The sequence below is a fragment of the Pongo pygmaeus genome, chromosome 20, assembly GCF_028885625.2.
Source record: "Pongo pygmaeus isolate AG05252 chromosome 20, NHGRI_mPonPyg2-v2.0_pri, whole genome shotgun sequence".
Lineage (NCBI taxonomy): Eukaryota > Metazoa > Chordata > Mammalia > Primates > Hominidae > Pongo > Pongo pygmaeus.
The window spans coordinates 62,591,381-62,617,922 of record NC_072393.2 but is presented as its reverse complement, the minus strand read 5'-3'; the positions used below and the strand labels follow the sequence as shown (position 1 = coordinate 62,617,922).

The 26,542-nt window shown below is 58.0% G+C and overlaps 1 protein-coding gene across 1 annotated transcript in view; it reads left to right on the top strand.

Annotated features, from left to right (window-relative positions):
- Positions 1–24,703, top strand: part of ZNF787 (zinc finger protein 787) — a 34,149-nt gene extending 9,446 nt beyond the window's left edge. Inside the window, exons 2-3 of the mRNA XM_054463161.2 lie at positions 9,060–9,148; positions 22,997–24,703. Of these exons, the coding sequence (XP_054319136.1) occupies positions 9,070–9,148; positions 22,997–24,066 (1,149 nt within the window). The 5' untranslated portion in view covers positions 9,060–9,069 and the 3' untranslated portion in view covers positions 24,067–24,703. The remainder of the gene's footprint in view (positions 1–9,059; positions 9,149–22,996) is intronic.
- Positions 24,704–26,542: the final 1,839 nt, after the last annotated feature.

Sequence of the window (26,542 nt, the reverse complement as noted above, 5' to 3'; positions counted from 1 at the left end):
TCAGGAGCTGCCTCAGGCCCCCGCAGCTCCTGGTGCCCCTGCCTCTCCCATCGTTCACCTCTGTGGGTGAGGGTCCCATGCCCCTGCCATGAAGTCCTGGGGTTAGGGCCTGATGGATTAGGACACAGGCCTCAGCAGGGGCTGAGAGCATGCCTGGAGGGACAGGAGAGGAAGAGAATTGGGGAGCATTGAGTGAACACCCGTCTTAACCCTGATGAGCCCTCAGAAGCCTCCACTCAGTCCCCACACAGCTCAGCAAGGCACCTGCCCTTCCCGTCCCTGCTTTGCAGAGGAGGCAGCTGAGGCTCAGCCATTTCTGAGGGTGGCAGAGCCGGTGATGACGCCAGGGACTGGTACCGCGGCTGCCCGTTGCTCACAGGGGCACAGTGCTGTCACCCAGGCTGTTTGTTTCGCATCTCCCTGGTAGGTGTCGGCCCCTCTCTCTTCTTGGAGAGGAAGTTGGGATGCAGAGCACTGTGGGCCCTGTCCCAGGTCGCCATGGTGCAGAGTTCCTTCCCGCCTCCCTCTTAGAAGAGCCACCAGACCCTGAGCTCTGGCCCCTCGTCCCTTACCCCTCCTCTGCTGCCCCTGGCCCCTCTGGCTATGGAATTTGTGAACCCTTATGCAAAAAGGCAGGAAAAAAGCGTCTTCCTTTCCTGGAGGTCTCTGGGTCAGCCAGGGTGTTTTGTATTTGGCATTTCACCCACGGGTGGATGCAGAGACCCCCAAGCCCAGGCTAGGAGCCCCCAGCACCGACCCCTTGTGCCCTTGGACCCCACTTACAAAATACGGGTCAAAGGTGAAGTGACCAGGAATTCCAGGGCAGCAGCTGCTGAGTATGGAGCCCCAGGCTGGGCCTCCCTCCCAGCTGCCCAGGCCTTGCCTCAGGTCCCTGCCTGCCCCTCCCTCCTGGCACCATTCCAGGTGCTCAGCCCCTCTGCTGTGCCTCGTTGGCCTGGCTGTGGCCTGGAAAGTGTGCACCTCAAACCCTGGCACCCTCATTCCTTTATTTACATCAGGGTCAGCAAACTTTCTCTGCAGTGGGCCAGATAGTAAACATTTTAGGCTTTAGGAACAAGAGGGGAAATCAAGGCTACTTTTCATGTAGGTGTATGGCTGTCTATTTAAAACACGTAAAAGGCATTAGTATCTGGAGGGCAGTTTGAGGCCCAGCGCTCCCCGCCCAGGGTCAGCCCCTCCACCTCTGTAGGCTGCCTCACTCCCGCCCCCACCCAACTGTCACCACGCAGGAATCATGCCTTGTGCCTAGCTGGGCAGCGCAGGCCTCCTGGCTCGCACAGATCCCTGCTGAGTGAGAGGTGATCTCTGCTGGCCTCTGGGCAGGCTGCTGTGCGGTGGAGAGGAGGGATGTGGAGGGTAGACTCTCCCGCCTCCCCCATCCACAGCCTGGTCAAGGCCTTCGCCCTGCAGGAAGCTGGCCCGAGGTGGAGGCCAGGGAAAGGCTCTGATCTGGGAAGTCCCTGCTTTTATTGAGTTATGTGATAGAGTTTCACTGGAAGTACATTATCACCACTTGGCAAACAGGTTTCAGCCAAGAAGAGGAGGTGAGGAGCAGCCCTCGCCACCTCCTCAGCCCCTGGTTGCAAAAACTGCTCTCTTCCCTTTTTTTCTTGTGCTTTTTTTTTTTTTTTAAACCTTTCCTACAGTGCTGATTCTTACGCATTTTTAATGTTTAGGGTGTTGTAATTAGAAAACCTGTACAATTTTTAAAAGTTTGTTTACTTTCTAATAGAGGTACAATTAATGTATTACAACATTTCGTTTTTCTTTTTCTTTTCTTTTTTTTTTGAGACAGTCTCGCTCTGTTGCCCAGGCTGGAGTGCAGTGGCGTGATCTCAACTCACTGCAACCTCTGCCTCCGCGGTTCAAGCAATTCTCCTGCCTCAGCGTCCCCAGTAGCTGGGACTACAGGCACGAGCTACCATGCCTGGCTAAGTTTTGTATTATTAGTAGAGACAAGATTTCACCATATTGGCCGGGCTGGTCTTGAACTTCTGACCTTGTGATCCTCCTGCCTTGGCCTCCCAAGGTGTTGGGATTACAGGCGTGAGCCACTGTGCCCGGCCAACATTTGCTTTTTTAAAATGTACAATTTACTGGTTTTTAATATATTCACAAAGTTGTATAATCATCACCAGTATGTAATTCCTGAACATTAGGCTGGGTGCAGTGGCTCTCCTCCTTGGGTCTCTGGCAGAGTCTGAGGATTAGGTTGACATAGAATAACAGGAGAAAAGCTTACGAATGTTATTTTATTTTTTTGAGGCAGAGTCTCGCTCTGTCACCCAGGCTGGAGTGCAGTGGCTTAATCTCGGCTCACTGCAAGCTCCGCCTCCCGGGTTCATGCCATTCTCCTGCCTCAGCCTCCTGAGTAGCTGGGACTACAGGTGCCCGCCACCACACCTGGCTAATTTTTTGTATTTTTAGTAGAGATGGGGTTTCACTGTGTTAGCCAGGATGGTCTCAATCTCCTGACCTCGTGATCCGCCTGCCTCGGCCTCCCAAAGTGCTGGGATTACAGGCGTGAGCCACTGTGCATGGTCACGAATGTTATTTTTACAGGTACGTGGGAGACTTCAGAAAGTGAAGACCTCCCGAAGCAGTTAGGCCTGAGGGCTTCTATGCCAAAGAATAGCAACTGTGAAAAAGTAACTAAAATCCTTGGGGAGGCTGAGGGAGGTAAAGGGTTGGTGTGTGCAGCTGTCTCTCAGCCTCAGCTCCCGGTGCTGGTGATGAGCACGTCCTCTTCCTCTACGAGGAGGGCGTGTTTCACGTGGGGTTTCATCTGCTTTCAGGAAGAAAAGGGGAGGCCAGAGCACCCTTCTCGCATCTGCTGCTGCCCCCGTGCCTTTGGGGCTGCACTGGGGTGGCCTGTTCTGTGCCGTCGCCTTCACTGCTGGCCCCCCAGCACCCAGCCAACTATCAGTTCCGATACGTAGCCCCAGCCGCTGTCCAAAACACCCCTTTAGGTCTTTTCCCTTAATACAGACGTAATTACTTGTTATTAAAACATTAGGAAAATGAACATAAGAAAAACGTTGAGATCACTCTCACTCTTGATGTTTGGCATGGGAGGGGTGCCAGCCGTCATTCCCTGGCCGGCTCCCTTGCCCCCGTGGAGGAGGGGTGACTCCGCCTACCTCCCTGGCATGGGTCTAATAGGTTCCTCCCGGTTTCCCCATTCAGAACCTCACTGTGATGGAGGCTCTCTCTGCAAGAAGCATTTCCTGAGATTTGGGCTTTCCTGTCGGTAGCCTCTGGAGAGGTGGAGCGAGCCTGGTTGGGCTTCAAGCATGTTCACGGCAGTTTAGCCTGAACTCTTCCATCCGAGGGACCCAGAGCCCATGGGGGTCTGTCCGAGGGGAGGTCTGCCTGTCCTTTGGCGTGGGTCTCACCTCTTCCTGAGATGGGTCCAGCGAGGGGCTGAGTGTTGGGATTTGCCGTGTCTGGTCTCAAGCCTGTGCTTTGCCCGGACCTACCTGTTTGTGTGCTCACCCAGCTGTGCCTGGCGCTGCCCTGGGTGCTAGGGACCAGATGGGTGTCATAGCGGGTGCTGACATGACAGGATGCCAGGAGGACAGGCCAGCTAAGCAGAGACACGGAGAGTGGCAGAGTAGCAGGCATTAGGAAGAGAAAGGCAGGCGGGTGGAGCAAGTGGGGACCCTGAGGAGGTGGCTCTCACCTGGAGTCCAGAGGAGGCAGCTGGGAGGACTGGAGGAGAGCTCTGGGCAGGGGCAGGGTGGAGGGAGCCAGGGAGTGCTGGGCAGGGGCTGGGTGGTGGGAGTCGGGGAGCTCTGGGCAGGGGTGGGGTGGTGGGAGCCGGGGAGCTCTGGGCAGGGGCTGGGTGGAGGGAGCTGGGAGTGCTGGGCAGGGGCTGGGTGGTGGGAGCTGGGAGTGCTGGGCAGGGGCTGGGTGGTGGGAGCTGGGAGTGCTGGGCAGGGGCTGGGTGGTGGGAGCTGGGAGTGCTGGGCAGGGGCGGGGTGGAGGGAGCCGGGGAGTTCTGGGCAGGGGTGGGGTGGAGGGAGCCGGGGAGCTCTGGGCAGGGGTGGGGTGGAGGGAGCTGGGGAGCTCTGGGCAGGGGCTAGGTGGTGGGAGCTGGGAGTGCTGGGCAGGGGCTGGGTGGTGGGAGCTGGGAGTGCTGGGCAGGGGCTGGGTGGTGGGAGCTGGGAGTGCTGGGCAGGGGCGGGGTGGAGGGAGCACTGGGCAGGGGCTGGGTGGAGAGAGCGGGGAGTGGTGGCTCCTGTCAGAGCTGCTTTCAGTGCCTCCCGCTTCTGGAGCTGAGAGAGTCTCCTGGGAGTCCCCGTGGCTCTGTGCCTGGCACAGACACTGCTCCTGGCTGCTGCCGCCAGTGCTGCCCTTCAAGTGTTGCAGGGGACCTGAGGGTCTGGCCCTGCTGGCCTCACGTTCCACATCCATAAGACAAGCGTCAGAACAGTGCCCACTAAGGGACCCCTGCGCTTCAGGTGGCTTGCAGTCCTCCTGGCAGGAACTGCCCCACACACCTGCAGCCTCTCCTGCAGCCCCCAGCATGCGCGGCCTTCGAGCAGCCTCTCCCGCAGCCCCCAGCATGCCCGGCCTTTGAGCTGCTGCCTGCCCCCTCCCCTCCACACTGCCCATCCAGGGCATGCTCCTGTGGTGCCTTCTTTCTGAGGGCCCACCCCAGCCTCCCCAACAGAGCTGCCCGTCCCTTTCTCCCTCTAGACCCCCTCCCCTTTCTGCCCCCAGGTCCCCCTCCCTGTGTGCTTCCTTCCTGCTGTCTGTGAGCCTTGGGGGCAGGACCTCGGCCCTCCCGGTGACCGTCATTTCTCCTGGTGACCCCATGTCTCCTGGTGACTCGTTTCTCCCAGTGACCCCATTGTCTCCCAGTGACCCTGTGTCTCGCAGTGACCCCGTGTTTCCCGGTGACCCCGTGTCTCCCAGTGACCCTCGTTTCTCCCAGTGACCCTCATCCCTCCTGGTGACCCTCATGTCTTCTGGTGACCCCGTGTCTGCTGGTCCTCGCAGGTGCTCAGTAAATGAGGACCCTGGAGAGCGCGGCCTTCATGTTCCCACGTGGGATTTGAACACAGTGTCCAAGGCGAGCGTAGCGGTGGGTGGTACTGGGCATAGACTTGGAGCCTGGTGGTCTGTGTGTGAACTGTGTCTCTGTACCCCTCCAGCCTTTCCCTTCTCTCCTTCCCCACGGAGAGACCTTGGGCCTCTGTTTTCTCATCTGCATAATGGGGACAGCAGTCAGACCTACCCAGAGGGCTATCATGGACCCCAATCCACTCAGAGTTTGTCAGCCGTTTAGAGCAGTGCCTGGAACCGTGGGGTGGTGTGGCCAGGGACTGCCCAGTGACCCACACGGCGTATCTGTGCACGTGAATTTATTTAAACAGGCACGTCCTGAGTTCTCAGACTCTCATGCCCTTCCGGAGGGCAGGTTGACAGCACCCTGCAGTGGGGCTGGCTCCCTTCTGTGCCTGGATAGTGGTGAGCTTCTTGTCACTGGAGGGACTCGGGAAAATTGGTTCAGACGGGTTGCGCCAAGGAGGTGTGTGGTGCTCAGGTGGAAGCCCCACTGTTCCCACGTGCTGGTCTGCAGGCCCCAGCCTGCAATGAGGTGCTGGATGCTGCTGTTCTCACTTGCTGGTGGTCTGCAGACCTCAGCCTGGAATGAGGTGCTGGATGCCACCATTCCTACCTGCTGGTCTGCAGACCCTGGCCTGGAATGAAGTGCTGCATGCCTACGTTCCCATGTGCTGGTCTGCAGGCCCCAGCCTGGAATGAGGTGCTAGATTCCGACGTATCCCCGTGCTGGTCTGTAGACCCCAGCCTGGAATGAGGTGATGGATGCCGCCGTTTCCATGTGCTGGTCTGCAGACCTCGGCCTGGAATGAGGTGCTGGTTGCCGACGTTCCCATGTGCTGGTCTGCAGACCCCGGCCTGGAATGAGGTGCTGGATGCCAGAGGAGGTTTCCTCAGAGCCCAGTGCATTCAGCCCAGGGGGGCCTGGCCTGGGTTTTCTCTTCCGGTGTTGAGGTTGTTGGGGGACGGGGTGGGGGGGTGGGCGGGGGTGGCCGCTGTGTCTCACCAGGAGTCCTGCCTACCTGGGAGTGAGGTCACACCAGGGACTGCGGCCGTCTGGCTGGAGCATGGGCTTGCTAATGGTTGGTCGAGCGTTGTGCCCGCCTCCACCTCAGTACACAGCTCTGATAAGACACAGAATTGAAGACTCGCGGGGGGGCTGGGGCCTGCGCGGGCCTCTCCTTCCCAGAGAGATGAACGCGAACGTCCACAGAAATAAATGGATGGACGCCGGCGTTGAAGCTGGAGTATTCATAATGCCCGCCGTGGAAGCAGCCCACAGTTGTCCGCCAGCGATGGGTGGGTGCATGGATCACTGTGGCCGCCGTACAGTGGAATGGGGTTCAGCCCGAGAGAGGAGCGACACGTCGGCACGCCGCAGCACCATGCTGTGTGGAAGAGTCAAACACGCAGGAACAGATGCTGCCCCTCTCCTGTGCAGAGCACACGGCAACAAGTCCAGAGGGACGGAAAGGAGTTCAGAGGCTGCAGGGCGCGGCGGGGGAATGCGCGGTGACTGCCGTGGGCGCGGAGGGGGGAATGCGCGGTGACTGCCGTGGGCGCGGAGGGGGGAATGCGCGGTGACTGCCGTGGGCGCGGAGGGGGGAATGCGCGGTGACTGCCGTCGGCGCGGAGGGGAGAATGCGCGGTGACTGCCGTGGGCGCGGCCGGGGGAATGCGCGGTGACTGCCGTGGGCGGGCGGGCGGGCTTTTTGGGGTTGTAAAGTTGATTGTGGTGACGGTTGCAAAACTGAGTATACTAAATATCACTGCATCGTATACTTTACGTGGGGGAGTGTTGTGGTGAGGGGATCACATCTTAATGAAGCTGTTATAATAAAGAAGTGTGGGCCCTGGGGTGTGAGCCCTGGTCCGGCAGTGGGAGGCTGTGCCTCCTTGGGCAGGTTTCTCGTGGCTTCTGCTGGGGGCTTCCCCTGAGAAGCTGGGTGGTTACAGCCCTTGCCTCCTGCAGGTGCCGGGGGATTCGGGGAGCCAAGCCCCAAATCTCTACTGTGGGAGGTAGGAGGTTTTTTTGTTTTAAGGCTAGTCAAGTGAAGCAGTTGGCGTGGAGAAGGAACAAAGAGATCCGTAACTGGCAGTTAGTTGTAAACACCGCTGCACTCAGGCCGGCAGGACGTTCTTTTAAATTGCCCTTATTTGGCTGTCGAAGTTGGCAGCCCTGTGTCCGCCCCGTGGAGTTTCGCTGAGGCGCTCCTGGTTTATGAAACCCCAGCATGTGGAAAGCTGGGAGGGCACGTGTGCCACAGCTCCACCTGGCGGCCCTGCCCTTCCCTGATCTGTGCGAGGGTTCCGGTTCCCGCCGTTCCTGCAGGAGGGTGGGGGAAGGGCTGGGAGGGCTGCCTCAGAGCCTGTTTCATTTTGTTTTTTTATTATTTATTTTATTTTATTTTAAACTTAATTTTTGAGACAGAGTCTTGCTCTGTCGCCCAGGCTGGAGTGTGATCTCTCCTGACTGCAACTTCTGCCCCCGGGTTTAAGCAATTCTCCTGCCTTAGCCTCCTGAGTAGCTGGGATTACAGGCCCCCGCCACCAGGCCTCCGCCACCAGGCCTGGCTAATTTTTGTGTTTTGGTAGAGATGGGGTTTCGCCATTTTGGCCAGGCTGGTCTCGAACTCCAGACCTCCACTGATCCACCTGCTTTGGCCTCTCAAAGTGCTGGGATTACACGTGGGAGCCACCGCATCCAGCCAGGGAGCCTGTTTTAAAAGATCAGGGTATGAATCCTTCAACAACTCGGGTGCGTGGCAAAGGCTCTGCTGTCCACTTTAGCTGTGTGTGTGCGTGGCATGGCTTGGTGGTGTGCGTAGAGAACCCTCACAGTGCATGGCACAGGTTGGTGTTGGTGTGTGTACTTTCACAGTTACGGGTCGGTGGTGTGTGTAGAGACCCTCTTGGTGCATGGCACGGGTTGGTGGTGTCATGTGTAGAGACCCTCACGGTACGTGGCACGGGTTGGTGGTGTCGTGCGTAGAGACCCTCCTGGTGCGTGGCACGGTTTGGTGGTGTGTGTAGAGACCCTCACGGTGCATGGCAGGGGTTGGTGGTGTGCGTAGAGACCGTCCTGTTGCGTGGCATGGGTCGGCGGTGTGCGTAGAGACCCTCCCGTTGATGTGTGGCACGGGTCGGCGGTGTGCGTAGGGACCCTCCCGGTGCGTGGCACAGGTCGGCGGTGTGCGTAGGGACCCTCCCGGTGCGTGGCACAGGTCGGCGGTGTGCGTAGGGACCCTCCCGGTGCGTGGTACGGGTCTGCGGTGTGCGTAGGGACCCTCCCGGTGCGTGGCACAGGTCGGCGGTGTGCGTAGGGACCCTCCTGGTGCGTGGTACGGGTCTGCGGTGTGCGTAGGGACCCTCCCGGTGCGTGGCACGGGTCTGCGGTGTGCGTAGGGACCCTCCCGGTGCGTGGCACGGGTCGGCAGTGTCGTGCGTAGGGACCCTCACGGTGCGTGGCACGGGTTGGGAGTGTCGTGTGCAGAGACCCTTAGGCGCCTGCTGCCCTGTTTCTGCTGTGATGGGTCAGTATCTGGCAGGGGTGTGGGAACTCCTGTCCCTGTTTGGCATGAGCACCACACGTACACTGTCTTGTGCACACTTGACAGTAACATGTTCTCCATCTTGCCAGTGAGGAAGCTGAGGCGCGAGGTGGGGTTGCTCGCCCCAGGTCCAGCTGGGGAGTGGTGGGGCTGGGATAGGAACTGGCGGTGGTTGTAGCCCCTGTGGGTCCTTGAGTCCTTCCTGCAGCTGTGTGAGGCCTTGGCTGGCCCCTGCAGTGGGGAGCGGCCAGGCTAGCTCCAGGTCAGTTCTCGGTGTCCTGGGGTAGGTGCTGTGTGCCTTGTCTGCCAGGCGCTGTGCCTGCCACGCCGGGGTCTGCAGGCTGTCTCCCTGCAGGGCCGTCGGTGCAGCCTGGCACCCCGTAAACTCTGTCCTTCTGTCTCATTCCCTTCTAACAGGGACCCAGACATGGAGCTGCGGGAAGAAGCCTGGTCTCCGGGGCCGCTGGATTCTGAGGACCAGCAGATGGCCAGTCATGAGAACCCAGGTGAGCAGCCAGAGTCCTTCCCAGCCGACCCGGCTGCCTCCCACCTGACCCTGGCTTCCTTTGCCTCTGCGGGGGAGGAAACCCCCCTTCCCTGTTTTCCCTCCTAGGGCCCTGGGACCGCCCGACCCTGGCCTCCCCTCCCGCCCTGGGCCTTGCACTCCTGGCTGTAGAGGGAGGGCTGGTGTTGTGGCTCCAAGTTTCCTTTCTGCTGGACGATCTTGGGGACTCCTGGCGGCCATCTTCTCTGCCTGACTTCCTCTGTCCTTGCCCCTCCAGCCTGGGCAGCACCCCCGTCTGTTGAGGGTGCCCCCTTCCTCTCCCCACAGCCCCGCCTCCACATCCTGGACCCTCTGCTGTGATTCCAGGCGGCCCTGTGGCCCTCCCTGGCAGGAAACTCCTTAGACCAGGGAAAGCTCAGGAGGGCAGGGAACCCGCAGGCTGACGCCGACTTTTCAGGGAAAGCTCAGGAGCGCAGGGAACCCGCAGGCTGACGTCGACTTTTCAGGGAAAGCTCAGGAGCGCAGGGAACCCGCAGGCTGACGCCGACTTTTCAGGGAAAGCTGTCAGTTTGGGTTTTTATGTGAAATCCTTCACTTTTTGGACATTGGCAACGTGTTTTGTTTGTTTAATAAAGCATTACTGGGGTTGAGCAAAACTCATTTGTGGGCTATGTGGGGCCCAGGTTTGCTTGCTAAGGCCCTGTGGTGACCCCACCGTGGCCCCTGACACCTCATGGCCTCCCTCCCCTCCATGGAGGCCGCGTCCCTGCCTCAGACCTGAGGAATAAGGTGTGGCGGCTTCTCTCCTTGCTGCGTCTGCATGTCAGGCCCCAGGTCCCAGGCCCACGCTGGCCCCACGCTGGCCCGGGCTCAGCAGACCTTTTCTACAGAGAGCCAGAGAGGAAATACTGTCCATCTTGCAGGCTGCGGGCCTCACAAATACCACGCAGCCACAGTCCACACGGAAATGCGTGGGCACACCAGTGAGACTTGATGCAGAAAGGCCGGCAGAGCTTGCCAGCTCAGGCTGGCATAGCTGAGTCGTCCCATACAAAGACCGGGGTGAAGTTTGGGATTGATTTTGTAAAGCACCTCAGCCCCTTTTTGAGTGATTTCTGAGATCTGTGGATGGAGTATGAACAGAAGCTCCGTGTGGGTGGGTATGTGGCAGCCTTGGTCCCGGGGTAGAAACTGTGATGGGGGTTTTGAGTGCGTTGCCAGGACCGCATGCCCAGGGGGCGCACACCCCGGCCCCAGGCTGCCCCGTGTCTCAGTGGGTGGGCGCCGTCCCACGCCGCAGTGGGTGGTTGCCGTCCCGCCACGCCACAGCCCTCGAGGCCTGCCCCTGCCTTCTCCCTCGCATACGTCCTTGGCCTTTGAACCTTTTTGAAAATTAATTCTGTGGAAATCTCAAGTGTGTGGATGCAGTGTGATGAATCCCTCTTCCTGCGCCAGCGATTCGCGGCACTGCTGCTCCCTTTCTGCCCACTGTGGTTCTTTTTCCACAGTGTTTTAGAGAAAATATCCATCACGTCATTTTGTCTGTAAATTCTCCAACATGTAAGGACTCCTTACAAAAAAAAAAAGCCCTACAGGAAGCTGATCTCATCTAACAAAATGTCATTTTTTAGGAACATCATCTAATCTAGGACCCAGTCCTTGTTAAAATACCCTGTGGTCTCCAATTGTCTCCAACATGTCATTTTTAAGGAACATCATCTAATCTAGCACCCAGTCCTTGTTAAAATACCTTGTTGTCTCCAAAATGCTTGTCTTTGATTGAGTTCATCTTTAATTTTACAAGTCACTCATAAAGTCACTCTCTTTCTAGAAGGTAGGTCTTAGGTCCCCTTGTCCAGCCTGCTGCCCTGCCCACCCCTGGCCCTGCGTCTGTGGGAGTACTGTCCCCCACCAGGCAGCTGGCTCCAGGGAGGGCCTGCGCTTGGCGCCGCCTCTGGAGCATCACCCCCGCGTGACGCCCTTACTCGGCTGTCAAGGATGGGCTGCACACGCTCCCAAGCTGCTCTGGCGTCCGGCGTTCGCGTAACTCCCGTGTCAGGTCCCGCTACGTGCGTCCCTCCTATGATGTGACAGTGACAGACATCATAGGCAGGGGTGGAGTGGTGGGGGTTGGCCTGGCCATGGCGTGTGGGGTCCCGCCTACGTGCGTCCCTCCTATGTGACAGTGACAGACATCGTAGGCGGGGGTGGGGTGGCGGGGGTTGGCCTGGCCATGGTGTGTGTGGTCCCTTCTCCTCTAGCCTATTGCTGAGGGATATGGGGGCCCATGGGGCAGGCATCTGGAGAGGAGCGTACCCTGGAGGGGCAGGGGAGCATGCCCGCCAGGCAGAGAAAAGGGAACCAGCAGGGCTCGCAGCCCACCCGGCCCCAGCCTCTTCTGCGGAATTAGCATCCAGACCCTCAGCCTACCTTGTGGGGTCCTCGGACAGGGAGGAGGCAACTTTCACCATCCCGCATGTGAGGAGTGGCCTAGGGAAGGTTGAGAAGGAGGCAGAGAGAACCAGCAGCAGGAGGCACCCAGCCTGAGCCCTTGCTGACCCCAACCCTGCAGTGCTGGGGCATGGGGCAGGGTGTCCATGTCCTGTGTTGGAGGCAGGAGATGCTGGTTGGAGTGCCAAAGAGGGAGGGTGCCACCTGAGCCAGGCTGCAGGCACTCAGCACAGAGAGGCCTTGGGGTAGATGCCGTGGGCCAGCGGGCCCTCACCTCGGACCCTTCCTCAGCTCCTGACTTCCGTGTGTCCTGGCACCCGCTCTGGGAATACATCCCGAGTATGGTCGCTTCTTCCCACCACAGCCCCAGCCCTGTGGCCTTACACACAGTCACGGCGCGATGGCCTTCCCGCGACCTCTGTCCCTGTCCTTGTCCCCTCCTGAGCCTCTTGGGGAGGAGGCGAGATCCCGGCGCCGTGCTCAGAACCCCGTGAAGGTGTCGTGGCTTGACGAGAGCGAGAACCCGCCGCCTGTCCAGCCTCCCAGCCCTACACACTGTCTCCCCCTCTGCCTCCCAGCTGGTCTTGGGCCCCTGACATGGCCCCCAGCCTGCGTGGCCTGGCCCTGCTGCAGTTTTCTTCCCCAGAGGGTGTTGTGTGACTCGTCCTTTCTCTCTCTTTTTTTTTTTTGAGACGGAGCCTCACTCTGTCTCCCAGGCTGGAGTGCAGTGGCGCGATCTCAGCTCACTGCAACCTCCACCTCCCGGGTTCAAGTGATTCTCCTGCCTCAGCCTTCCCAAATAGCTGGGATTACAGGTGCCCACCACCACGCCTGGCTAATTTTTGTATTTTTGGTAGAGACTGGGTTTCACCACGTTGGCCAGGATGGTCTCGAACTCCTGACCTCAGGTGATCTGCCCACCTCGGCCTCCCAGTGTTGGGATTACAGGCGTGAGCCACCGCACCCAGCATGACTCTCCCTTTCTGTCCCCTTCCCCTAGCTCTCTGCTCCATGAAATGCTGTCTCAGCAGAAGTGTCCCCATGTCCCCTCCCCTGCATGCGTGTCCTTCAGCTTCCTGGAGATCACTCCCTGGGGTGCCCAGGCCGCTCAGGGTGCAGACTGTTCAACCAGAGGGTCCCGTCTCGGGGGCCAGGCAAGGCTTCATTCATGGAGGAAGGGGCTTTGGGCTACCCTGCAGAGAATGTGGCAATGTGGCTCGAGGGCCCTGGGAAGCCACTGGGCAGTGGGGACGCTCTCAGCTGCTGTTTACAGGGAACCCGGACAGCAGTGGCCTAGCCCAGAAGGACTCGATATGTTCTCGGGCAGCCGGCCTGCAGGCGGGACAGATCCAGGGCGGCCTCTCTCCTGAGAGCCACTTATCTCTGGGCTCAGGGCCCTGGGCCCCTAGCTGTGACGTCCTGGCCACACCGAGGCAGTGCCTCAGCCCCAGGTGGTGGGTCCCCAGGAAGCTCTGGCAGTGTCCTGTTGTGCCACTTCTCTCTGGCGCTGCCTTATCACCTAGGCTCCATCATCCTGCTGCCGTATCACCTGGGTGGCATCACCCTGCGGCCGTATCACCCGGGCGGCATCACCCTGCGGCCGTATCACCCGGGCGGCATCACCCTGCAGCCGTATCACCTGGGTGGCATCACCCTGCAGCCCTATCACCTGGGTGGCATCACCCTGCGGCTGTATCACCCGGGCGGCATCACCTTGCAGCTGTATCACCCGGGCGGCATCACCCTGCGGCTGTATCACCCGGGTGGCCGTATCACCCTGTGGCCTTATCACCCTGTGGCCTTATCACCCGGGCAACATCACCCGGTGGCCTTATCACCCGGGCGGCCATATCACCCGGCGGCCGTATCACCCTGGAGGCATCACCCTGCGGCCGTATCACCCGGGCTCCATCACCTGGCGGCCGTATCACCCGGGCTCCATCACCCGGGCGGCCGTATCACCCGGGCGGCATCACCCTGCAGCATGGGGTTGCCTGTCCTTGAGCCTCTCCTTCTGAGGAGTGTGAGAGGAGAATGGGTTCTGAAGCTGCCAGGCAGGCTTCACTGGCCAGGGCAGGTGGGGGTCCCCACGACCCAGAGGAATCCCAGGCAGCCCACACTTGGGACCTTCTTGTGAAGAGGAAAGGAGTTGGACTGTGGGTAGCTCCCGGCCGTGTCTCCTGTTCAGAGGTGTCCCCAGGGAGGCTTGGGTGGTTGGAAAGCTTTCTGTGGCTGTTGTGGTGAGAGCAGCGTGCCCAGAACCCAGGGCACATGTTCCTTCCATGGAGCTGTATGGGCCCCGGGCTCCTTCACCCGGGACCATGGCTTTGCCTCAGTGTCCCTGGAGACCTGGGTCAGGGGGTGGGGCCTCGGGTGCTGACTGGGGGTGCCCTTGCTGGGCTTAGCAGGCCGGGCTTCAGCATGAGGTTGTCTGAACAAAAGTCTCCATGCCTCTTCTCCCCCAAGCCTCCTGAAATTCCAAAGGTTTGAACCTCCCCACCCCATCTCTTACTGGAGGTCACTCCAGTAGGGTTGCCCCTGCTGATGACCAGAAGGCCCCTGAGAGACATGGCACAGCAGGGTGCTGTGTGTCCCCTGGGCCAGGTGGCTTTGTCCCCGGGGTCTCGGCTTTCTTCATTTTAGTAAACTGGCTCTGCAGTGCCTTTGCCGTCAGGGCCGGGGGTAGTTGATCCCTCGCCCTGTGTCTGCACGCAGGAACACAGCCAGATGAAAAGAAACGTACGGATTTATAGGAGACCAAAATAAAAGTTCCACAGAACAGTTCTTCCTGTGCTAGCAGCACGTGCGGGTGTTTCCTCCTCCTGCCTCCATTCCGTTTCATTTACATGCTGGCCGCCGTCCACGCAGTCCACCCTACTGCCTGCCGGGCTGAGGCCTGCAGTGGAGACGCGAGGCGTGGCCTGTGGTGGGCGTGAAGTTCACTGCACGGCGTTTCCCACGTGCAGTGCAGTGAAGAACTGCATGTGAGATTAGAAAGAGCCACAAAGCCAGTGTTCTTTCTGGTTGGATAGATTGACCTGGGGCGTTTTTGAAACCTTAGAAATTTTGTGATTTTTTTCTATATTTGAATATTTCTGGGAGGTGTTCAGATCCTCTGAGCTAATACTGTTAGGAATAATGGCCAGCGCTTCATAATCGCATCCTGTGTGCCTGCAGTCATCGCAGCCCCCTTAGGGGGTTATCTTGTTGGATTTGCACAAAACCCCATGAGTTCTGGGTGCTGGGGAAAAAGGGGCCGAGACACCTGTCTGGGCCGTGGAGCTGGGGGCTGGTGGGTGGCATGCAGCCTCCTGCAGGCTGAGGCCGGGGCTCCTGAAAATCTCAGGAGGCTGAGACCCATGGCTCTAGGCTGAGTGGCGCTTCCTAACCTGCCTCCTGGGGCCTTTTCTCCTGATGGCCCCAGATGGAGTTCCCGATGTTGAGTGGGTGAGGGGTGTGGGACGGGCAGCGACAGCTCAGGCAGCCTCAGAGCTGTTCAGATAACAAAATAAAGACATTCTGCTTCTGAGGAGGGAGCGGTGCCAACAGGAAAGCTTCAGCCGGTGTCTTGGAGCTGGGGTTCTGGCTGCCCTCGGGTGAGCATGGGCTCCATGTTTCAGCACACCTTCATCTCTTTTTATTTTATTTTATTTTTATTTATTATTTATTTTTTGAGACGGAGTCTCACTCTGTTGCCCAGGCTGGAGTGCAATGGCACGATCTCGGCTCACTGCAACCTCTGCCTCCTGGGTTCAAGCGATTCTCCTGCCTCAGCCTCCTGAGTAGCTGGGATTACAGGCACCCGCCACCATTCCCGGCTAATTTTTGTAGTTTTAGTAGAAACGGGGTTTCACCATGTTGGTCAGGCTGGTCTCAAACTGCTGACCTCGTGATCCACCCGCCTCAGCCTCCCAAAGTGTTGTGATTACAGGCATGAGCCGCCCGGCCTATCTCTTTTTATTTTTTGGAGACAAGGTCTCGCTCTGTTGCCCAGGCTGGAGTGCAGTGGTGCCATCTCTGCTCACTGCAGCCTTGACCCCCTGGGCTCAAGCTGTCCTTCCACCTCAGCCTCTTGAGTAGCTGGGACTCCAGGCACACGCCACCACACCCAGCTAGTTTTTTTGTTTTAGAGACGGGGTCTCACTATGTTGCCCAGGCTAGTCTCAATTTCCTGGGCTCAAGTTAACCTCCTTCTTTGGCCTCCTAAGTAGTTGGGACTGCAAGTGTGAGTCACTGTGCCTGGCCAGATGACAGTTCTGAGTGTTGGGTGATGGCAGAGCAGCCACAGCGTGGCCCTTGAATCTCCTGTATCCCTGCATAAAAACATGGCAACCAGATAGCAAAACTCAAGTCCTCTGGACCACAGTTGCAAAGTTACTAGGTCCTAAGTTATCCCCATGAGTTGCAAAATACAGCTGGATGAGGATAAACCACCGAGGCCTGTGTGGTGTTAGCATCTGACTGGGAGGAGGGAAGCAGAGGAGAGCCACAGACAGCCTGCAGGTCTTCACTGCAAAGCTGGGCAGGGGAGTCGGGGTCACTTTAGGACCAGCAGCTGAAATAGGAGCTGTTTTGTCCAAACCAGGGTAGTGGGGAGAGAGGCTGGTGGGAAGGCCCAAAAGGGGCTGGGGCAGCACAGGCCCTGCAGCTCTCGAAGCAACCAGGTAAAGTGCTGTGCACGGCAGAACCTCGTGTGAGGAATTAGAATCGAGCAGGGCCCCTGTCTTTGGCAACAGAGGAAGGCAGGAGAAGGTCCTGATGACAGTGGGGACAGCGGCTGGAGCATGTGCATCTGTGCAGGCTGGTTGCCGCGTTTTTACCTGCTGTGTGAGAACCTCTGAGAAGTTAGAACAGCTACCCTGAACCAAGCCGCCTCCTAGAAATTCAAGGAAACTTACACATAAAATGAGCAACAGAAAAATACCGAGTTCAGCCTTCCCAAAAGTGATTATAATAAAAAAGATAAGGGACAGGATGGCATTTCTACAGATAGGCAGGCCGGAAGTGCATCCCAACAAGATCAAGATCATTTAGTACAGGGTCCCCAGTCCTTGGTACTGGTACTGCTCCATGGCCTGTTAGGAACTGGGCCACACTTGGGAAGGTGAGTGGCGCATGAGCGAGCACTACCGCCTGAGCTCCGCCTCCTGCCAGGTCAGCGGTGGCATGAGATTCTCACAGGAGCGGGAACTGCACATATGAGGGGTCTAGGTTGTGTGCTCCTTATGAGAATCTTATTTTTTGAGATGGAGTCTCGCTCTATCACTGAGGCTGGAGTGCGATGACGCGATCCTGGCTCACTGCAATCTCCACCTCTCGGGTTCAAGTGATTCTCCTGCCTCAACCTCCTGAGTAGTTGGGATTACAGGCACACACCACCACACTCAGCTAATTTTTGTATTTTTTTAAGTTAAGATGGGGTTTCACCACATTGGCCAGGTTGGTCTCGAACTCCTGACCTCAGGTCATCCGCCTGCCTCGGCCTCCCAAAGTGCTGGGATTACAGGTGTGAGCCACCGAGCCTAGTCCCTTATGAGAATCTAATGCCTGGTGATCTGAAGTGGAACAGTTTCATCCCTGAACCATCCCCCGCTACCTCCCCACCCTGTCCGTGGAAAAACTGTCTTCCACAAAACCAGTCCCTGGTGCCAAAAAGGTTGGGGGCCGCTGATTGTGAACGAGCTGAGACAGTGCAGCATGTGAAAGAACAGCATAATCACAAACTCAGAAACGAGGGGGCAGCCTCGGCAAAGATTTGCAAATAAGAACAAAAACCTTTCAGAATGAAGACTAATGTAGAAGGAACTCAAGAATAAAAACATCGTTCTTTAAAAAAATTGAAGGCAAGAAGGAGGATCATTTTAAAATGAGAAAAAAAAAAAAAAAAAAAAAAAAGGCTGGGCGTGGTGGCTCACGCTTGTAATCCCAGCACTTTGGGAGGCCAAGGCGGGTGGATCACTTGAGGCCAGGAGTTTGAGACCAGCCTGGCCAACATGGAGAAACCCTGTCTCTACTAAGAGCACACACACACAAAATTAGCCAGGTATGGTGGCTCATGCCTGTAATCCCAGCACTTTGGGAGGCCAAGGCGGGTGGATCACTTGAGGGCAGAGGTTCAATACCAGCCTGGCCAACATGAAGAAACCTTGCCTCTACTGAAAATGCAAAAAGAAAAAGAAAAAAAAAAAAAAAAGCCGGGCATGATGGCTCATGCCTGTCATCCCTGCTACTCGGGAGGCTGAGGCATGAGAATCACTTGAACCTGAGAGGCGAAGGTTGCAGTGAGCCGAGATCATGTCACTGCACTCCAGCCTCGGTGACAAAGTGAGACTCCGTCTCTAAATAAATAAATAAAATGAAAAAAGATTAAAACAGTAAAGGAAACAAGTTAGGAAAAGAAAATCCAACATAGGGATAGGCAGAGTCCCTGAAGAAGAGATCCAAAGCAAAAGAATAGAGCGGATAGTAAAAACTCATTCAAGGAACACCCCTTAACACATGAAAGCTGCGCATTGAAAGAGCAAATCACAGATGGTTGCGTTAGAATCGCTGGACGCTGAAGGAAGTCACTGATCCTTCGTGGCAGAAAGCGTGGATGACTTGGAAAGTCAACATGACTATACTCGGACTTAGCACTTTATGCCAGGAGAAAATGGCATTATGACTCACGGAAAAGAGACCTTCAGATGGGAAGGGCACAGACAGCAAGAGCCCCGTGAATCCCGTTCCTCTGTGCCCTTCCCGAGGAACCTAAAAGCGAATGAGCCTCAGACAACTGACCAGGGAGAGGGATGGGAGGAGGGTGTGCGCAGATCAGTCTCCTGGGCCGGAACATGTCTCAGTCTGCCAAGACCTGCACCTAACAGAGGGGATGCAGCCGAGAAAACACTGAGGGCAAGGAGGACGGTGCGTGCAGCACAGTCCAGGAGTCGTGCCTGGCAGTGGTAGCAGTAGCATTGTTACCCTGAGATGGCGTGTGCACCCAGCAAGAGGGTTATCATATAGGGTATCCCAGTTCTGCCATCTCCTGCGTCTATGGAATATTCCACTTCCGCCATCCCCTGTGTCTATGGAATATCCTACTTCCGCCAACCCCTGTGTCTGGGATATCCCACTTCCACCATCCCCTGTGTCTATGGCATATCCCACTTCCGTCATCCCGTGTCTATGGAATGTCCCACTTCCGCCATCCCGTGTCTATGGGATATCCCACTTCCGCCATCCCCTGTGTCTATGGAATATCCCACTTCTGTCATCCCGTGTCTGGAATATCCCACTTCCGCCATCTCGTGTCTATGGAATATTCCACTTTTGCCATCCCCTGTGTCTATGGAATATCCCACTTCCGCCATCCCGTGTCTATGGGATATCCCACTTACGCCATCCCGTGTCTATGGGATATCCCACTTCCGCCATCCCCTATGTCTATGGGATATCCCACTTCTGTCATCCCCTGTGTCTATGGAATATCCCACTTCCGCCATCCCTTGTGTCTATGGAATATTCCACTTCCGCTATCCCGTGTCTATAGGGTAGCCCACTTCCACCATACCCTGTGTCTATGGGGTAGCCCACTTCCGCCACCTCCTGTGTCTATGGGGATCCCACTTCCGCCACCTCCTGTGTCTATGGGGTATCCCAGTTGCGTCATCCCCTGTGTCTGTGGGGATCCCACTTCCGCCACCCCTTGTGTCTATGGATATTCCACTTCCGCCACCCCCTGTGTCTATGGGGCATCTCAGTTCCGCCATCCCATGTGTCTATAGGATATTCCAGCTCTGTCATCCCCTGGGTCTGTGGGGTATTCCACTTCCGTCATCCTCTGGGTCTGTGGGATATTCCAGTTCTGTCATCCCCTATGCCCTTGAGAACCAGGATTCTCCGTGGGGCAGAAGGGAGGTGCAGATGTCACAAAGAAAAGGCTAAATGAAAACCTTAGTCCAGAATTTCTATGGGAAGTATCAGTGTGAACTCAGGAATTTTATCTTTAAAAAAAAAAAAAAGCATTTCCAGATTTTGCTCTAGAAACATTATCTCCCGTGGAGGGAAACCTGGGCTTCCTGGAGTAGTGGTGCTGCAGGTGGGGCAGGAGGCATAGAGGTAGAGCCTGGGGCCTAGGGGATCTGGAGTGGAGGACCGCCCCCCAGCCCATGCCCTCGGGACCTCAGCTGAGTCCTTCAGTGACAGGACAGTGATAGTGTTGGCCATGGATTAAATGTGGTAATCCACGGAACACATTTAGCCCAGGGCCAGGCGTCTGGGGAAACTGCCCTCCCCCAAGGGTAACTGCTGCCACCATCAGAGTGGCCCTGGCCCTCATTGTTTCTTATTTTTTTAATTGAATGAGAACTCTTGTGCTCCTCACCATGCTCTTCTCTTGCTGGGAATTCGTTGAATCCCTTTAAAGATGGTGCTGTGAGGTGGAGAAAGCTGTTAGCCTCATCGCTCTTGTGAGGGTGAGGCTTCGGCTTCCGCTTCGGTTTCGGCTTCGGCTTCCGCTTCGGTTTCGGCTTCGGCTTCGGCTTCGGCTTTGGCTTCGGTTTCGGCTTTGGCTTCGGCTGCGGCTGCGGCAAGTGGAGCGGCTCATCTTGGCCCATGCGCGGTGCAGACACAATCTCTTGTCAGAACCAGTCTGTGCCTGTGAAGCGCGGTTTCCTGGGCCTTACTGAGATGCAGCACGGGAAGGTTTGCGCAGAGCCCAGGAATCTGCAAGATGTGAAAGAGCCCTGCCTTTTAAGTAATTAAACCCTGTCCATTTAGCAGTGCTTAACTCGTACTTAGAAAAAGTAGTGCAGAGATGCTTGTAGAGAAGCCAGATTGCCTACGGCCTAAAGCAGAAAACAGCTCCCACCTCCTGCCCTCCCCACTCCCAGTTTGCCTCTAGAGGAAGGACCCCCCCCTCCATGCACTCTTTGGGGTTTTCCCTGGTTCTAGGTAAAGAGCTCATGCAATTGAGCTAGTTGCAAATCTCATGGGAGGTGAGGACATGGCTCCCACATCCTCTCCTCACTCTCCACTCACTGCGCTCTCCACGCACTGCACACCCGCCTCAGTGCCCCTGTCTTAGCTGCCACTGTGTCACAAGTTTTGTGTCCAGAATTCATGTCGTCATGAATAAATGCTATTCATAGCTGAGTCACAGGGAGCATTGCTATACTTTCTTCACAACTTCGAAAACAAAGCAGTTATTTTAATTAAAGGCGTAGAAGCACTTGTAAGGTTCAGATAGTATGGCTCAGTTTACGGTGACAAGCACATCTCTTTCCTACCCGTCCCTTTCTGTCCCCTTCAGTCACACTGCCCCGGGGCAAATAGCTTCTGATGTTTAATTCTCTCTACATCTTTAAGTAATGTGCTTATAACTTACAACATTTTTTGATTTATGTTGACAATGCAATGGGCTCCATGCCATCTCTCCAGAAGGCTCCCCCTTCCTGACTTCACCTGGAGTTTTTTCTTCTGCCGCAGGTGATTCAAGAGCCATATTCGAATACTCTCTGCCTTGGAATAGTGATTCTCACACTGGAGCTGGCATCAGAATCACCTGGGGGGCTTGCTGAAGCACAGGCCCTGGCCCGGCACTTTCTCATAGTGGTTCTGGAGGGAGGCCTGAGCATAAGCGTTTTTGTTTTGTTTTGAGATGGAGTCTTGCTCTGTCGCCCAGGCTGGAATGCAGTGGTGTGATCTCGGCTCACTGCAACCTCTGCCTCCCGGGTTCAAGCCATTCTCCTGCCTCAGCCTTCCAAGTACCTGGGACTACAGGCATGCACTACCACGCCCGGCTAATTTTTGTGATTTTAGTAGAGATGGGGTTTCGCCATGTTGGCCAGGATAGTCTTGAACTCCTGACCTCAAGTGATCTGCCCACCTCAGCCTCCTAAAGTGCTGGGATTACAGGCGTGAGCCACCGCTCCCGGCCGTGCATAAGTGTTTTTAATATGTTCTCTGTGGCGCTGATGCTACTGGTAGCAGGATCCCACTTTGTGGAGCACTCCCTTAGCGTGTAGGGTGTGCTGCCTGTGGGGTGGGGGATTTAGCGGTGGGCAGCTGCAGTTAGCGGTAGATGGCTGTTTCTTGGACCCAGACTACTAATGTGCTTCTGGGCATTGCCACTTTGCAATCCTGTAGCTGTGGGCTGTGACTCGACTCCCTAGTGCCTTGACTCCCTAGTGCCTCAGTTTCTCCCTTGTAAAGGCTCAGTTTTGTGCTCCCAGCTTATGAGGACCTGAGGCTGAAGTGTGTAGCACAGGGGGGTGTCATGGCCCTTCCTTGCGTGTTTGCCAGTGTGGCATCTGGGAGGGTGTTTGGGCTCTGTGTGCTGGGCACCACCGTGCCAAGTGTTGGGATAGAGACTTACAGTCTAGTAAGGTCAGGAGTGAGAACGTTGTAATTGTGATTCATGCTTTGAAAAAACCCTGTGGGGTACACCTGGGGTGTCCACGGGGGTCAGAGATGCACCTGCTGAGGCCCTCCCACCTGATTCTGTTGCTCCGGACCAGGTCCCAAGGGAGAGCAAATGTAGAAGCTGCACACGGACCTTTCTCAGGAGTGAATGAGCTGGGGAGGAGGCAAGCCCATCCCTCCCGGGAGAGCCCCCAGGGGCAGGCCTGGTGCAGATGCGTGAAAGGCCTCGTTGGCTGCTTGGAAGGGCGTCCTCAGTGTAAAGATGTGCAGGCAAAGCGCTGTGTGCCCGAATTGTCCTCACTGAGCAGACAGGAGCCCCCACACCAGGGGCTGACCAGAGCCTCTGTAATGGAGGCCGTGTTGAGCCAGGTTTTACTCCCAGGTTCGGAGGCGGGGCTTTCATGCTCGTCTCCAATCCCATTACCTGTCTGCTTCCCCCTGCCCACCCTGTCTGCAGCCAGGATTGTCTCCCTGGAGCCCTAATGTGACACCATTGCTCCCTGGTGGGCACGTCTTCAGGGTGCCGAACCCACTCCCTGGCTCAGGTCCAGGTGTCCAGGGCTGCATTCAAGCCCTGCAGCCTCTCTGCCCAGTGGAGCCTTTGCCCGTGAGCCTTCCTCATCCTCTGCCCCTGGCGTCCAGGCTGGTGTTTTGGGTTTCGGGGCCCTTTCCTGGGAGCCTTCTGTGGATCCCGCCCCTCGCCCATGCCTCTTAGGTTGACTGGTTGTTTACAGACCAGGCCTTCTCTGTCTGGGGCATTGTTCTAGAGGTTGGGCGTAAACCGAGGGTCTTAACTCTCACAGAGCTGAGGTCTTAGCTGGGGAGAGGGGTAATAAATACTTAGTAAAATGCAGGGAGTGATGCGCACTCTGAGGACACCAGGGCAGGTCCTGCGCCAGGGGGAGCGAGGCACCCGAGGCCAGCGTAGCAGCCAAGGCAGGCGTGGAGCCCTTACCTCTCTTGACTCACCTGCCCCTACCCTCTTGCCTTCCAGTGGACATCCTCATTATGGATGATGACGACGTCCCCAGCTGGCCTCCCACCAAGCTGTCCCCGCCCCAGTCTGCGCCCCCAGCCGGCCCCCCTCCCCGGCCGCGGCCGCCCGCCCCCTACATCTGCAACGAGTGTGGCAAGAGCTTTAGCCACTGGTCCAAGCTGACGCGGCACCAGCGCACGCACACCGGCGAGCGGCCCAACGCCTGCGCCGACTGCGGCAAGACCTTCTCGCAGAGCTCGCACCTGGTGCAGCACCGGCGCATCCACACGGGCGAGAAGCCCTATGCCTGCTTGGAGTGCGGCAAGCGCTTCAGCTGGAGCTCCAACCTCATGCAGCACCAGCGCATCCACACGGGCGAGAAGCCCTACACCTGCCCCGACTGCGGCCGCAGCTTCACTCAGAGCAAGAGCCTGGCCAAACACCGGCGCTCGCACAGCGGCCTCAAGCCCTTCGTGTGTCCGCGCTGCGGCCGCGGCTTCAGCCAGCCCAAGAGCCTCGCGCGTCACCTGCGGCTGCACCCGGAGCTGTCGGGGCCCGGCGTGGCGGCCAAGGTGCTGGCGGCCAGCGTCCGGCGGGCCAAAGGGCCCGAAGAGGCGGTGGCGGCGGACGGCGAGATCGCCATCCCTGTGGGCGATGGCGAGGGCATCATCGTGGTGGGCGCGCCGGGCGAGGGGGCCGCGGCCGCGGCAGCCATGGCGGGCGCGGGGGCAAAGGCCGCGGGGCCCCGGTCGCGGCGCGCCCCGGCCCCCAAGCCGTACGTGTGTCTGGAGTGCGGGAAGGGCTTCGGGCACGGGGCCGGGCTCCTGGCGCACCAGCGGGCCCAGCACGGGGACGGGCTTGGGGCGGCGGGGGGCGAGGAGCCGGCCCACATCTGCGTGGAGTGCGGGGAGGGCTTCGTGCAGGGCGCCGCGCTCCGGAGACACAAGAAGATCCACGCGGTGGGCGCGCCCTCGGTCTGCAGCATCTGCGGACAGAGCTACTACCGGGCGGGCGGGGAGGAGGAGGAGGAGGACGACGAGGCCGCGGGCGGGCGGTGCGCCGAGTGCCGCGCTGGGGAGGGCCGGTAGGGGAGGGGCCCGGGGGGGGGCAGGGCCCCTCGGGCTTGGCGGGAACGACGACGTGCAAGACTAAGAGACCCAGGGAGAAGTGGACGGGGTGCGACGGACCCCGCGGCGTCCACGTGGGGCGGGGGGTGGGGTATTAGGGCCAGTTCACTTCTCCGCCTCGAGACTCCGCCCCCCCTCAGCCTGGCCCGCCCTTAGGTTATCGGCCTGCGAGCCGGAGACAGACAATGGAGAGAACTGTAGAGGCCGAGTGGTGACTAGGCCTCAAGCGGAAGGCCATTTTCCCTCCTCTTCCTCAGTTGTCCGGGGTGGGGGTGGGGGTGCTGCGAGGAATAGAGAAACCCGGCCCTTTGCGTTTAGAGGGTCCCAGAGAGGGCAGGGAAATAGGGGCCCTTTTTTCTCTTAGAATTTTCTTTTGATCAGCCCACCTTTTGACTCCCCGCCCGCCCCAATCATTTTTTTCTGCCTTCCGGGTCCCATCCTTAGAGCTCGAGTCGTTCCTTCCCCTCCTGGATTCCGGGTAGCAGAGGCCGCCCCTGTGCCCAGCAAAGCCCCGCAGGAGGCGGGTGCCTGTTTGTCCCAGGCCTGGGCGTGGTGGAGGAAGGGGTGCTAGAATAATAAATGGCACTATCCAAATGTCCCCCTTTGCGTGGTTCTTGAGTCCGGGAGGGAGAAGGGCAAGCAGGGTAAACGGAGGCTCCCGCTGGGGCAGCAGCAGAGTGTCAGCTGCGTCCCGGGAGTGGCCCGTTGGGTCGCCCGCGGAGGGCTCTGGGCAGGGTGGCCGGTCCCCGGATACCCTCACTATGGTGCGGGCTGTCACAGGGCCTGGGAGCCCCTTGTAGATGCGGCAGGGCGGACCGGTCGGGGCCAGGCCTGTCCACTGCGGTGAAAGGAGCCCCCACGGCCTCAGCCACCCTGTCACAGGGGCGGCTGGTTTCCTCCACTCCTATCGTGTGGCTCTCGCCCCTAACCCCAAAAGCATCCTCCTCCTGCCTCTAGCTTCTGGGGAGAGACTGTCTGCAAAGGGCGCACACCTCCCTGCCTGGGCCGTTCACGGGGCTGGTCCGGTGGTTGCGTTTCCCTGCGAAGGAGGTTGGGAGATGAGGTCCCAGCAGCTGCCCCTCCGGGGACCGGACCCCCCCCCCCCGCGAGGAGGGTGCGCTCAGCTGTCTCTGCTGCAGGGGCCAGGCAGACGAGCCAGCCAGGGGCTGGGGGAGAGGGCGGGAATGCCACAGTCCAACCGAGCGCTTAGGGCATTTTAGGCAGTGCGCCTGCCTGACGGGCTTGGTCCCGTAGAGCCGCTGCAGCCGCCCTGCCAGGTGAGCGCTGTTGTTCATGATCAGAGGGGGTCTGACCATGGCGACTGGTTTCCTGGACCCACAGCCCAGGTCCTGAGGACCCATGTTCCTGGGGCCTTGGGAGGCCGTAGTGAGGGTCCCAAAGGGGTATTTTCAACCTGGCTGAAGGCTGCGATTACTCAGGAGCGATTGGAGGCGGCAAGCTCCAGGCGTCTTTGACTTGGGGGTTTCATAGTAGAGGGGGACTTGAAGGAGAAATTCAGATTTCCAGTTAGAGCCCCTTAATCTGCCCTTTCACACCCTGATGTGCTTGAGCAGGGTCCTGGGGCCTCACCTGGAGGCTGGGGGTTTAGAAACCAGGGCCACTGATGGTCTACAGATCCTGGAGGATTTGTTAGAGGACTAGGGAGTGATTGTGGATCAGAAAAGCGTGTTCTCAAGTGGCCATTGCCTTGCTTAGATAATTGGTATTGCATGTCAGTTTATTTTGAAATTTCAGGTCACTCGAAAGGAGGGGGTGAACCTTGGCGGTTCAGAGTGGGCTGGGTTAGCAAAGACTGAGGAAGCATTGCTCAGTTCTCCTAGGGTCCTTCTGTGGAGCTCTGGCCTTGGGCACTTCTGGAGGCCTGGGAGGATGGGAGGTGCCCTGTCTGGTAGAATTGACAGCTCAGTGTCCTATAAGTCGGGCACACTGAGTCTTGGGCCAGCCTCCTCCTCTACCTGCCCCAGGATATGGTGGCAGGAGCTGACACCTACAGCAAGAAAGATTCAGGGCGAGTTTCCACCCTGCCCCTTAAGGCTGTGTGACCCTGGGCAAGTGGACTAACCTCTCTGACCCTTGGCTTCCTGCCCTGTGGAAAGAAGAGCTTGCCTACCTGCCTTGTGTGACTGTGTGTGTGGAGGGGGGAATCCCCAAACCATGTGTTAACTCACTGGAGCTGCCCTCCCAGGCATGAGCAAAGATGCAGGGGCAAGGAGCCAGGCTCAAATCCCGGCTCTGCACTACGCGTCCCGCTTTATAATACAGAACTCAGCGAGCTCCCATGACCACCTTGACATCAGCCTGCACCGGACCCACCGCCTGACCTGTGCTTCGGTGTCACACGCCGTCCATTACTAATCATGTACTCAGGTAGTCACTGCCCACCCCTCACTCACTCATTCTACAAATGTGTTTTGGG